General features: G+C 37.3%; 1 protein-coding gene across 1 annotated transcript in view; it reads left to right on the top strand.

Moving 5' to 3' along the window:
- LOC126701430 (DNA topoisomerase 3-alpha) overlaps positions 1-10930 on the top strand; it is a 39728-nt gene extending 28798 nt beyond the window's left edge. The window contains exons 20-24 of the mRNA XM_050399520.1: positions 126-197; positions 890-961; positions 8667-8846; positions 9431-9551; positions 10327-10930. Coding sequence (XP_050255477.1) covers positions 126-197; positions 890-961; positions 8667-8846; positions 9431-9551; positions 10327-10567 — 686 coding nt within the window. The 3' untranslated portion in view covers positions 10568-10930. The remainder of the gene's footprint in view (positions 1-125; positions 198-889; positions 962-8666; positions 8847-9430; positions 9552-10326) is intronic.
- The last annotated feature ends 3257 nt before the right edge of the window (positions 10931-14187 follow it).

The raw sequence follows: 14187 nt of genomic DNA, 5'->3' as shown, positions 1-14187 counted from the left end.
CTAAAGCATTCATGTAATGTAGGTTGCTTGTAAACTATAATGATGTTTTCTAACTTCTTTTTGGAATCTCTCTCTCTTTCTTTTCTTTATTCTTTTTTAAAGATGATTGTATAAAAATCTTGTAGGTCCTGTATACATGATTCAATTTAAGTTCCGCCCGCTGGAAATACCACCAAACTACAATGCCAACCATTTGGGTATGTTACAACTCCAAAGAGCTATGTTAATTGTCTTTACATGAATATGTTTCACTTTAAAATTTAATTATCATTTTGTATGATATTACCTCCGTCCCATATTACTTTTTTTTATTGGTAAGTTTTACACACCCAGCAGAGGTATGATCTGATACCAATGTTGATTTTTGGAGAAAATCTTGTGTTAGGTTAATTTGATCCCTAACACCAGTTTTATTATACTCAAATAATATGAATTACAAATATACCCTCAAGAGGGTTAAAATTACTAATTTAATAATTTCTGGACTGTATATCATGTTTTTCTGTTTGTTCCAGCCTTCCAATTGTCACTGTAGCAGATTCTTGTTTGAATCTATTCACTCCCTCTATATTGACATATCTATCTGCATGACTGGACCAAATAGTCTCTTGGTGCTTCACCTCATTTTGTCCTTAATTGATGCCAATCCTAGTTTTCCGTTTGCATATATCCTTTTATTGTCATTCGTCCATTTCAATATTTTCATTTTAACTGCACTAGTTTTGTGTGCATGCACAGATATGTACACTAGTCCCAAATGTACTTGTATAATTCTCGCACTTGCAGGATAAGTTTGGTTATCAGGCAATATTTCCAAATAATTTTAGTTGCCTTGTGAAATTTGCAGTTGAGTCAACACTGAAGTTCTTATGCATTTATGTATGACCAGGTTGCATTGGTGGCTGTGACGAGATTCTTAGACAGCTGATAGAAATCTGTGGAACTGGTTCTCGCATGCCAGGTGTGGGTGCTTGTCCTGAGTAATTACTTGACAACGTCATGTATAGTTCATCAAATATTACTGATTTATATGCAGCTTCTTGTTATTTGTAATTTTACTGTGTTAGCCAAAAGCCTTGTAGCTCAACTGGTTGGCATTTCTTAGTGTTTCCAAATGAGATATTTAGGGTTCATATCCTCTCTCCTCCAATTACAGAATTATAAAAAATATATAAATATATATAGTTTTAATGTGTTTAATATTTTTAGGATATTAATATATGTCTTTTAGATTCATCAGTGGATAGTTTACTAGGGGTTCTATTTGCATACAAATGATTTCAATCTAAGTTCAAATAAATTTAGCATTTAAAGAATCATCAATATCATGTTCCTAACTATCTAGAGTTGTTTCTAAAAAAAAAGACTATCTAGAGTTTATGCATGAGAAAACAACCCCCCCCCCCCTTTTTTTTTTAAATCAAGGTAAATAATCGTTCTATAAGATTATAAATATATACATTTATAAAGAAAAAAAAGATGAAAAAAATTTTCGCCTGCTAAAATTACCTAAAACTTAAATTACAGCTCTATAAACGTTTACAATAATTACAGTTAACAAAATCATACATTTCCGTATAGATATACAAGTAACATTAATAATATCTCCAATGAGATCCAAGCAACCATAAAATATCATAAATTCCTCTTTAGGTATTCAACCCCATTAGCAAATTTGGGTCTCACATTTGGAATTATGAACTCCAAAAGCCGAGCCTCCAATAGAAACAAATAACAGCTCTGTATCAAATAACGAGTTATACAAATCAAATCCCCAGATATAATCTTTTACAAACCAAGCATCTCAATTTAAGCATTGAACTCAAACAACTAGCTCTTCCTTGACTAGGATAATGTTGGATAACATGGTTGTGCCACTACCAAATGGAGATGTAGATGTATCTATGCTTAAAGAAGCTGTGAATTTGATTAGTGGGAAATTTGAGACTGAGGTAACTAATATTCTAAGTTATTCGTTTATTTTTGGTCAGTGAGTGTCTTAAGCCTAGATGTCTTAAGCCATCCTCTCTAAAAAAAGGCCTGGCTACCTTGAATCAGCCATAGATTTTTCTGTCCTACTTCTTTTCTGTGCTTTTTATGCTTCTTTTGTTGATATCTCTTTCAATATGGGTGGCTCTCTCTTTTTCTTCGTTGAATCAAAATCTTTTGAATTCTCTGTTGAAGAAGGGGGTTCTTTTTTCTTATTGCGTATCTTTGAGAGAAGCAGAGACTCTCTCCGATCAGTGTTCTTGGGCAAAGAGAGTGCTAAGAGTTTGTTATCTTTAATGGAGAATTTTATTTACTCTGAATCCCCTGGTCACTTTGCTCGTACTGTTAGAGAGGGAGAGAAGGTGTTTATTCTTCAATCAGGCTCCAATGCTCATGGTTCTTTTCTTATGATTTCTGAACTTGTACATGGTAGTCGGAAAGGTTTCTTGGTTATCCCAAAAGGAAGAATGGGCAATGGTTGGAGAGGTTTTGTTGGGCATTTGAAGAAGGTTTTAGCTCCGGGGAATAGTGCTATTAATCTCCCCATTAAACTCCTACCTGGGTCTGAACTTCAAGCCTCCAAATCTTTTGCAGCAGCGGTGGTTCATGGCTGTCGGAGTGAACCCAGAGCTCACAGGTTGGCAGCGGTGGAGCCTCCTCAGACCCAGGATTCTCTCGACAAAGTAAATCCTGGGCATTTAATGCTAGGCTCTCGAAATCCTAACTCACCAATTCTGGGTTCTCAGACCCAGGATTCTCGCGAGAGCTTCCTTGGGAAGGAGAAAAATTTGATCAGGACGAAGCTCCTTCCTGTCTCCTCTGATGGGACTGAAGGTGAGGTGCACTTAGACATTTATCTTAGAGTGTTTCGTGGGCCTCATGGTACGTGGGAGATCAGCTGCTCCAATGTCTCTGAGGTGGACTCTCCTCTTAGCCACTTTTCTAACCCAAAACCCTCTGTTCCCTTTAAGCCCAATCTCCCTTCAGTTGACCGAAACTTAAAAGCCTCAAACCCAAAGCCCATCTCAAGCCCAAAGCCGAAACCCTCTGATCCATTTAAGCCCAAACCTCCTTTTGTTGGCCGAAACTCAGAAGCCTCTAAACCTAAGCCAATCTCAAGCCCAAAGCCAAAGCCCAGCTCAAACCCAAAGCCCATCTCTAACCCTAAGCCTAAGCCTCTCTCAAACTCTAAGCCCACTCCTAATTTTCAACCCAAAGCACTCCCAGCCCCTAACCCATTACCCAAAATTAAACCCTCCCATATTTGGAAGCCCAAACCCCACCGGACCTCTTTGACCCATTTTCAGTCTCTTCCCTCTCTCCCTTTCCCTCCGTCTCCCTCAGCCACGAGTAGCGTGATGTCCGACGCGGAGCAGCCTCTGACCCTCTTGGATCCGACAGGCACCGACAAGCTTCTTTCTGCCCTGGACAGCTCCGACGCCTCCGTCTCTGAGTCTATGGCCTCCGATGGTTCTTTGCCTCTGACCCACTTGGATCTGACAGGCACCGACAAGCTTCTTCCTGCCCTGGACAGCTCCGACGCCTCCGTCTCTGAGTCTATGGCCTCCGATGGTTCTTTAAATGATTCCTGGTGCTCCGATGATGATGTGGATTTGCATCGCAACATCCAACAGATCATTCAGCAGCACTCAGATGATGCCGTCAGGAAATGGGGAAATTCCGACCAGTGGGTTCTCGAATTACGAGATGGGAAGAGGGTGGCAGTTCCGATTCATATTTCTTTGCCTCCGGGAGATGAATTTGTCGGAGTGGACAACTCAAACCTTTTAGCGATAGTTCCGGCGAAGGATTCGAAATCTAAGGAGTGTTGTTCTGAGTCGGAAAAAGGGATTGATGTTATTGTGGAGGATTGGTCTCCAGATTTTTCTTCCGAGAATGCTTCTCAATTCTCTGATTCTTCGCCTCCCCTCAATGTCAATCCTCTGGCTGTCTCTTTACCTTTGGCTGACACGGATGTTTCTGTTCAGCCAGCAACTCTGGTAGTAGAGAACTTGCTGGGTAAAGGCAGTTACTCGGAATGGTTTCAGGATAAATTCCGTGGTTTTGATGATTTTCTTGGGACTTCCCTTAAAGGATTAGAAGAGCCAGCAACCAAATTCTTGTTGGCTGTTGAAACTGAGATACAGCAGAGGGACTTCAAGGATAAAACTGACAAAGCCGTGAAGAGCTCAGGGAGGAAAGGAATAAGAGAATTAAGGGGCTTATTCAGCTCTGTCAATTATGGTTCCGCGTCTTCAAGACGCTCTAGTGTTGGTAAGGACAGGGCTCTCTTTGTTTCCCAATGAATCTGAAAATTATATCCTGGAATGTTAGAGGGTTGAATGACAAAGATAAACGGCTCAAGATTCGCAATTTTTTACGCTCTTGGAGGGCTGATATTGTTTGTTTGCAAGAAACAAAACTGGAATGGGTTACTAGAGGCCTAGTTAGAAGCATTTGGAGTTGTCCCTTCCTTGATTGGTTATATTTAGGCTCTGAAGGTGCTTTCGGTGGTATCCTTCTCATGTGGGATAGAAGGGTGGTGGAAAAGTTAGAGGAAGCAGTGGGGAACTTTTCGATTTCGTGTAGGTTCAAAAATGTTTCTGACCATTTTGAGTGGGCCTTCTCTGGCATCTATGGTCCAAACTTAAATAGGAATTGGCATCTTATGTGGGAAGAGCTGGCTGGCTTGATTAGTTGGTGGAATTTGCCTTGGTGTTTGGGAGGTGATTTTAATGTCATCCGCTTTCCCTCGGAGAGATTAGGGGCAGGAAGATTCTCTCGCTGCATGTATGACTTCTCGGACTTTATTGCTCTTCATGGGCTTATGGATATTCCTTTGGAGGGAGGTCTCTTCTCTTGGTCTAATTCCGCCTCTGCCTCTAGAATTGATCAGTTTCTCTTCTCTCCGACTCTAGTTGATCACTTCACTCACTTATCCCAAAAAAGGCTTCCTAGAGTGTTATCTGATCACTTCCCTATTCTTTTGGAGAGTGGGAGTCATCGAAGAGGGCGAATTCCTTTTCGTTTTAAGAATATGTGGTTGAAAGCGGAAGGGTTCTTAGATAAGGTGAAGTCCTGGTGGGAGAATTCCCATTTTCATGGGACCCCTAGTTACATTCTTGCCAAGAAGTTGTCTGCTCTAAAATCGGACCTAAAGAAGTGGAATGAGTCCGATTTCGCCATTTCGGCAATATCACAGCAAAGAAGCAGCTGCTATGGAGTAAGTTGAATGCTTTAGATGTCAAAGAGGACTTTCAACCCTTATCTGAAGAGGAAAAATTGGATCAAGCTTCCTTTCGTGTCGATCTTGAGAAGGCTGCCTTGCTTGAGGAGATTAGTTGGAGGCAAAAGTCCAAAATATTATTTTTAAAGGAGGGCGACTCTAATACGAAGTTTTTTCATAGAATGGCTAATTCTAATAGAAAAAATAATTGTATTGAAACCCTTATGATTGATGGGGCTGAGACTACCAACCAGGATAGGATTGTTGAACATATTGAACAATTCTTTATACACCTATACTCTGAGCAGCAAGTGCAGCGCCCTTTTCCGGATGTTTTGGACTTCCCTTGTATTTCTGGGGACAATGCGGATTGGTTAGAAAAACCTTTCGAGGAATCTGAGGTTTTAGAAGTCATCAAGGAGTTTAATGGGGATAAATCTCCTGGGCCTGACGGTTTTTCGATGGCTTTCTTTCAAGCTTGTTGGGGGATTCTCAAAACAGACATCATGGCGGTGTTCCATCACTTCCATGTCACTGGCCAGTTTGAAAAAAGCTTGAATGCAACCTTCATTGCTCTCATTCCAAAAAAAGCCGCAGCTGTGGAAATAAAAGACTTTCGGCCTATTAGCCTTGTTGGGGGAGTTTATAAAATTCTTGCTAAAGTTTTGGCTTCTCGTCTTCGCTTGGTTTTAGGCGAGATCATCTCTGCTCCTCAGAATGCCTTTATTCTTAATAGGCAAATTCTCGACTCTATCCTCATTGCTAATGAGTGTCTTGATAGTAGACTGAAGTCTGGTCAAACAGGGTTGTTATGTAAATTGGACATTGAGAAAGCTTTCGATCATGTGAACTGGAGCTTTCTTACCCTCTTGCTTGAGCGTTGTGGTTTTCCTGATAGGTGGAGGCGTTGGATCTCTTTTTGTTTATCTACTGTTCGTTTTTCTATCCTTATTAACGGTACTCCCCATGGGTTCTTTGGAAGTTCTAGGGGGTTACGACAAGGTGATCCTTTGTCTCCCTTATTATTTGTTCTGGTTATGGAGGCTCTCAGTAGGATGTTGGATAAGGCGGTCCTTGAAGGTCGCTTGTCAGGTTTTAATGCAGGTGCTCCTACTGGTAGATCTCTGATGGTTTCTCATCTCCTTTTTGCTGATGATACTCTAATTTTCTGTGATGCTAATATTGATCATCTGCTGATTCTCCGTATGGTGCTCATTTGGTTTGAGGCTGTGTCTGGTCTGAAGGCCAATTTGGGTAAGTCTGAGCTGGTGGCTGTGGGGGCTGTCCATAACATGGATCTTTTGGTGGCTATCTTAGGCTGCAATCAAGGGTCTCTCCCAATGAAATATTTGGGTCTTCCTTTGGGGGCAAAATTCAAAGACAAGTCTATTTGGAACCCAATTCTTGAGAAGATGGAAAGAAAATTAGCAGGCTGGAAAAAATTATATTTATCTAAGGGAGGTAGAGTCACTTTAATTAAAAGCACGCTCTCTAACCTTCCTACCTATTTTCTCTCCTTATTCCCTATTCCTGCCTCTGTGGCCAACCGTATTGCTAGACTTCAGCAGGACTTTCTGTGGGGTGGCCTAGGAGATGAGCCCAAATTTCATTTGGTTGATTGGTCTACGGTGTGTACCCCGCTTTCTTCAGGTGGTTTAGGGATTAGGAACCTGAGAACTTTCAATATAGCTCTTTTAGGGAAATGGCTTTAGAGATTCGGGCTAGAAAGGGATGCTCTCTGGCGTCAAGTGATAGAGGTAAAGTATGGTTGTGATCGGGGTGGTTGGTGTTCTAGCTCTTCCTCTTGTCCTTATGGTGTCAGTTTGTGGAAAAATATTAGCAGGGGGTGGCACTCTTTATCTCGGTTTTTTATGTTTGAGATTGGTGATGGTTCAAAAGTGCAGTTTTGGCTTGATCGTTGGTGTGGGACTTCCTCTCTCACTGTCCGCTATCCCGATTTATATAGGATTAGCAGTAGCAAAGAGGCAAGTGTGGCGGATCTTATGAGATTCTCCAATGGAGTCCTCCATTGGGAGATTCAGTTTTGTAGGGAGGTGCATAATCGTGAATTGGAAGCTTTCAGGTGCTTCATCAACTCCATTTATAGCACTCCCGTAAGGGGAATCGAGGAGGATAAGAGACTTTGGCTGCCTTGTAAGAGTAAGGGGTTCACGGTTAGTTCTTACTACCATCTTCTTGTTGGTCATAGTGAGCATTTTTTCCCTTGGAAAAATATTTGGAAGCAGAAAATCCCCTCTAGAGTGGCTTTTTTTGTCTGGACCGCAGCCTTGGGGAAATGTTTGACTATTGACAATCTTAGGAAAAGAAAGGTTTGCATTTTGGATTGGTGTTATATGTGCAAGCGTAGTAGTGAAAGTGTTGACCATCTTTTCCTTCATTGCCCGGCTGCTTCGGAGTTATGGGATATGGTTTTTGGTTTATTTGGAGTGTGTTGGATCATGCCCTCGTCTGTTGTTGGTCTCTTTGCTTGTTGGCAAGGTCACTTTGGTCGCCTCCGCAATGGAGCCATTTGGAAGGTCATTCCTCTTTGCTTGATGTGGTGTATTTGGAAGGAGAGGAATAGTAGATGTTTTGAAGACTCTGAGCGTGCTATGCCTGACCTCAAGCTTCTTTTCTTCCGAACCTTACTTGAATGGTTCTCTGTGTGGAGAAACCATCCTTTTTCTATTTTGGATTTACTTGACCTTTGTAATTTTCATTCTTGACTTGCTCCCCCTTGTATACTACCTGTGTGCTTGGGTGTATCTTTTTTCTATTAATGAATTCTTATTACTTATCAAAAAAAAAAAAAAAAAAAGTATAAAGCTTGGGGATCACCGACCAAATTTAGAAGAGGCAAATAAGCAACGTAATTGAGTGTTGATCTTTAAGGTATGGTAGGTTGGGATAGGTTTATGAGATTTTTGCCTGTGATTAGGCTGTGTTAAATGTAAATCACTAATGCATAGACATTAGAAGATTGTTCATGCTTGATCTTTTGACGTGCAAAGATATTCTATACATTTTTACAATGCTTGATATGTAAGCACACATATTTTTTATGCAGTAATCCCTTTATTTGTTTTGGATGTTGCCCTTCTCCCTTCTCTTCTGGCTTAAACTTCTGGTCCATTATTTATTTTTTATTTTTTATAAATTGCTATGCACAAAAGGATTAATTTGGTATGAGTGTCAAATTTTAGACTGTATATCTAGTCTGTGTCCTACCGTATGTTTCAGTTTGTTGCATGAATTTAATTAACCAAATTACATAGCATAAAAAAAGGAAAAAAGAAAAAGTAGAAGTAACTTTTAGAGAGAAGAGCTTGATTTGAAGGAACTTATTCTTATTCATCATTAAAAAATTAAAAATAAAGAAAGAAAGAACTCATTCTTCTGTTGTCCCCATGCCAATCACAAAACTGACTTACATGTTTAATATTTTCTCCAGCAAGAGGACGAGGATCCTCTGCACCTGCCAGCAATGTCCAACAAAGTAACTCTAGGCACGGTGAGGCTAGGCGCAGTGCTTGCATATACTGCCACCAAACAGGGCATTCTTCAAGTGATTGCCCATCACAGGTTTCAGGTTCTCGAAGTGCTCAACGTCGTGGAATGAACCCTCAAAGTGGTATGCCTGCTGAGCTTCCTTTTTATTTGTTATTTATTTCTAATGAGTCTATATATTCTAAAGCAAATTGTATTATTGCTTGTTGAAATTAGTAGTCAACAGTTATACTTGCAGGTAGATGCAAGCAGACATTGAAATATTTTTGTAAGCACAGTATCTGTAATTTAATCAAAATGATTATCTTGTATGTTAGGGTAATTGTTATCTTGTGTTGGCAACCCTGTTTCCAAGACCATTATTAAATGTATTTGAATTGTAAGTATTAGTTTCTAGGATTGTGGTTGAAGATCTGAAGACACAAGAATTAGGAAGTATTCTAGTTTAAATACAACATTTTTACCTTTTAGATTTAATTTTTATTTACTTTATACTAGAAATTGGTGAGAAATTTTCCATGCAGGTTGGAATTTTACTTTATACTCTGTAGGTTTTAGGAAGTTAGTTTACATAAAGTTTCAATTGAAGACTTTGATGAAGTTGATAATAACTGGTGAAAATCATTAAGAGCTTCACTCTCTCTACCCTTTCACCAGAACAACTGGAGTTTGAATGAATAATGACTAATGATTCTTTAAATAATGCAGGAGAACTGTCAGTTCCATGTAGCACATGTGGAACACCATGCATTCTGCGAACTGCTAATACGGCAAATAACAGGGGAAGAAAGTTCTACTCGTGTCAGTCACAAGAGTGCAACTTTTTTGTGTATGTAACCCTATTCACAATGAATCTTGTCATCTTTCTCAGTATTAGCATGTCTAGACACAGACCTTATTTGAACTCTTTCATTTCCTCAGCTGTTTTTCAGTGGTTCAAATTAATTCAGCAATTTGCCTGATTCTTCAAATCCCCAACACCCCCCCCCCCCCCCCCCCCCCCCAAAAAAAAAGGGGAAAAAAAAAGGGAAAGTCTGCTTTTGGTGGGAGTTGACATGATTTCAACAATTAAGCAGTTAGGAAAATTGGATTTTTGAATACATTACTGATTTAGTTCAGTTTCAGTTCCTTGAGGCTAGAAGTAAAAAAAGATTTTCATTTATTAATCTGGATGTAGACTTGTATCCTTTTCTTTTCTTTTATTATTTTTTCCCCAATTTTCAATCAAAGTTGTATAAAAAAGCTGCCTTGGAGAGTAAGATGATAATACATCTAATCACATTGGATAAATATAGATGGTGGAAAAATAAACAATTTTCAACTTCCTTCCCCCTTAAATGAATGGTTTAGCTACATTCAAAAGAGATTGTTACTTAATTTGATAATATTTTTTATGAATTTAGTTTTGGGTACAATTTGCTGAACTGTAAGCTTATTCTAAAGTGACAGCGAACTGAATCTTCAGTGTTCGTCAGCAAGTGACTTCAATTGAAGCATTTCCTAATAAAGCTATTACATATATGTGGCTAAAACAATTCTGCTTTTGTTGGAACCTTCATCTAAGAACTGGTTCATACTTGCACATCTGGTTGCCTGTGATGCAGATGGGAGGATAACCTCAACAATGTCACTGGAGGGAATGTTCAACGTGGAAGAACAAGTGTCTCAGCATCTAATACCAGCAGGAGTGGTGGCCGCGGTAGAGGTGGTCGGGGTGGATCACGTGCTGCTACTGCAACTGCAACTTTTGTATCAGCCACTGGTGATCCTGTAACTGGCAGAAGATGTTTTGTTTGCGGTGATCCATCACATTTTGCAAATGTGTGCCCAAATCGTGGTTCTTGATGCTGTTAATATGAAGAACATTTTCAAATATCAATATATACATGGATGGTCTATTGTACATAAAAGAATCAGATTTGGTACCCATAGTTTTGTTGTTCATGGGTAGTAATTTATGTATCTTATAAATAGTGATTATCCGGTATTGTTCAATCAAAATTATACTAATAGATATATGTATGCAGCAAATCCTTGCCCTAAAACAAATACTGTGCTAAACAAAATTAAAATGCACGTTAGTACTTCTGCACAAAACTAGCAACGCTAGAGTATATCGTGGACTGCTTTGTTCTTCCCAAGAGTAGCATATGGCGTATACTTATGCTCAACAGAATCAAATTTTTATTGTTTTTCTTTTGACCTTTATCAATGTTCCTAAGTTCATATCTTGAAACCAGTTGATTCAGTTGTCATAAATACATAAAGGAACTGGCACTAGTAAAGAATTCCAATTAGCAAAAAAGAAAAGCCAAAAACCAAAATAAAACGAACCATATTACCAGTCCTATTCTCTTATTACTCACAAAGTCTGTTCGGATTCAATTTTCTCTCTACTCTTATCTTCCAAGGAACTTTGGTGACCTGATACGATATGGACACATGTCCAGCATTGATGCATTGAACCTAAGCTAGCCACACCTCCAAACTATATACATATTGGACATGTCTTGTTAATTTATTTTCTGCAAAATTTCCTTTCCTCTCTGTACCTCCTATTTTCTAAATGCTCTCAACCTATCCCTAACTTCATGGACAATGTTTCCCCCACCTTCAACATATTCTGTTCTTTTAAAATAAGCCAAGAGTTTTGTAGTTGAACTGGTCGATACCTCCTAAAATTTTTAAATGAGACACCTAGCACTCAAATTCTCATCTCTCAACTATTGAATTATCAAAGAGGAAAAAAAAAAAAAAAAAAGGAAAAAGGAAAAATGAGCGCTTATTCATGGCCAGATCACTTTCCATGATCACATCATGAACCCCAATGTTCCTTATGGAAACTAGATGGTAGGATACAAATGATATATTGATTCCAAAAAATGAAAAGATCTTTAAGATGTATATTTAGCAAGAAAAAGGATAAGTATGATATATATTGTTAAAAAATCATATATGAGGGACTAATGACATTTGTTTTGGAATTAAAAAAAGAAAAAGAAAAAGGTACACATGATATATATTCAACAAAAAAAGATAAAAGAAAAAGACAGACGAGTATAATATAATATTTTAAAAAATAAAAAAAACAAATAGATAAATAAATGAGGAACTCAAGACATTTTTTTTTTGGATAGAAATTTAATGGACTTGTACCATTTTTAGTCTTTAATAACAATTAAAATTTGTATGTTTCAGTTAACTCAACTGGTAAAGTTTTAATTATTCTCAAAAAAAAGAAAAAAAAAAAAAAAGAAAGGCGTCGTGGTCTGATGAGAAAGAGCCCTTATTAGGAGTGGGCATTCAATTTTCTTATATCATGATTTTTTTCATTGTATTATAACTCAGAACAGCTTACTTATATTTTAAAATTAGAATAACTATTAAAAACACACACACAGCAAAAAATCTCTATTACCTTCGTCCCTTTACCATATAAAGAAAGTTGAAATTTATATATTTTTTAATAGCAATAATGGCAATAAAATAGGCATACAATTTTCTATGTATACTAGCTACTATATGCTTACCAGTTTTACTTTGATTTATTTTTTCAATTTAATTTTTGGGAAATCAAATTACATGTTTGAACTCTAAGCACTCAGAATAATTTCTTAAATTGATTGTTAATTAAGATTATGGAGAAATCTAAGCATAAGCACGGGTCTAGAATTCTATGTATAAAAAAATAAATTATCTTTGACGTATATATTATTATATAATTGATTATTTCTTTAACGTCGATTAATATTTTTTGGATTAATTATACTTTCAAGCTTGTCTTTCAATCCCCCGGCTCTGCCATTGAGGCTAATGATAATTTAAGATGCTAAGGGAGTTCTTTTTTTCATCTCTGATGATCACTGTTCCTTTCACAAAAGATAGCCTCATCTGTGTTTATTTGATAGATCTCCAGTGGTGGAGCTAGGAGTCCATCTTATTGTTCTTCGACTTGTTTCACATATATGTTGGCTTCTCTCTACATTGCAAAAGCTCATTCAAAATACCCATGGTTACTTTTGCAAATAACCCCTATTATTTTACTTAAACTTCCAGGAATGAAAAGCTCTAGTCCCAAATCTTCCATGCCATCATGATCAACAGCTCCAGACCATTCTCTTTCATTACTTTCAATGACTTCCCCAGTCCCAGACCAACTATCCACATTAATTAATGCAAGAAAGTTGATTCCATTCCAAACTCTATTTGTTAGAAATTCGCTTTCTTTCTAGATTCACTTTGGTTGGTAATAAGTCTTTGCATGCACGCCATGCAAACAATTTGAAGCACCTTTAATAGTTGGCTGAGTGATAGATTAAGTTCTTTCTTTTCAGATCCACTACCTGCTCCCCTGTAATGATTATGTGCTTTGCTTCTTCCAAAATGCATGCTAGCTTCTCTATGTCTACAATACTTTCTTTTTGATTTATTATGGTTTCCGAAAACGAAGGAGCCTTCAAGACTTAGTATACCAGGAGGGTTCCACCCTTGGTCCCTTGATTAGCTTGTGTGGTTATAGTTGGGAAAGTTAGTAACGTGACAGTTTTATTTTGAATTGTTGTATTGACTTATGTCAGCCTTGAAAAAACATGGATTGACTGGTTATATGTTGGATTGGCTAGTTATATTTTGGATTGGCAAGTTATATTCTTTTTCTCTTTGGGGGGTTGGGGTTGCTTAGCTAGTGTGGTTAATATTTCAAAAAGTTTGTAACGTGACAGATCAGTAATTTTGAAATGTTTGTACTGACTTTGTCAGCTTTGAGAAAATTTGGATGGGCTTGTTGCCTTTGGGATCCGATTTGCTTAAAAAATATTTGGATTTTTTTTTTTTTCAAATAATCTAACTCTTAGCTTTTTTGAAATAAACTTATTTTTTTAAAATATATTTAACATAAAAATTACCAAAACTATCTTTTTTGATAAATATCACACAAATAATCTACTGAAAATAAGCAAAAGTCAAAATCTATAACATACATATGTCTCCCTACACCAATTTCTACAATAGAAAGATAGCATATAAATTATATTGTATATATTTGTTAGGTTTTTCTAATTTAATTATGTTTTGTTGTAATTTTTCATAGTCAAAACTTCACTTAATTCTCATATAATGATTTTAGAAATTAGATAAAATTCAAGTACAACTTATATAAATTTTTGTTAAATTCATAAAATAATTTAACTATAACAGTTCTAAACCAAGTAATAATTATTTTATGTGTCTAAAATGTTATAGTATATCTTGAAAAAAAAATCAATTTATGAAATTTATTACAATTTTGTGAAAATAATATGTTACTACATAAATAATTTAAAGTTTTAACATTAATTATGTTCTTTGTACTTATTTTCTTAGAGAGAGAGAAGTTTTAGGTGGGACCCAGGGATGTCCACCCTTGGCTTTTCTGATCATATTTTTTATTATTGACACGAACGTGTTTGTTTGGATCATGTCCACGT

Source organism: Quercus robur, chromosome 10 (assembly GCF_932294415.1).
Source record: "Quercus robur chromosome 10, dhQueRobu3.1, whole genome shotgun sequence".
Taxonomy (NCBI): domain Eukaryota; kingdom Viridiplantae; phylum Streptophyta; class Magnoliopsida; order Fagales; family Fagaceae; genus Quercus; species Quercus robur.
Note: the sequence above shows the minus strand (reverse complement) of the source record. Positions and strands in the feature narration are given on the sequence as shown.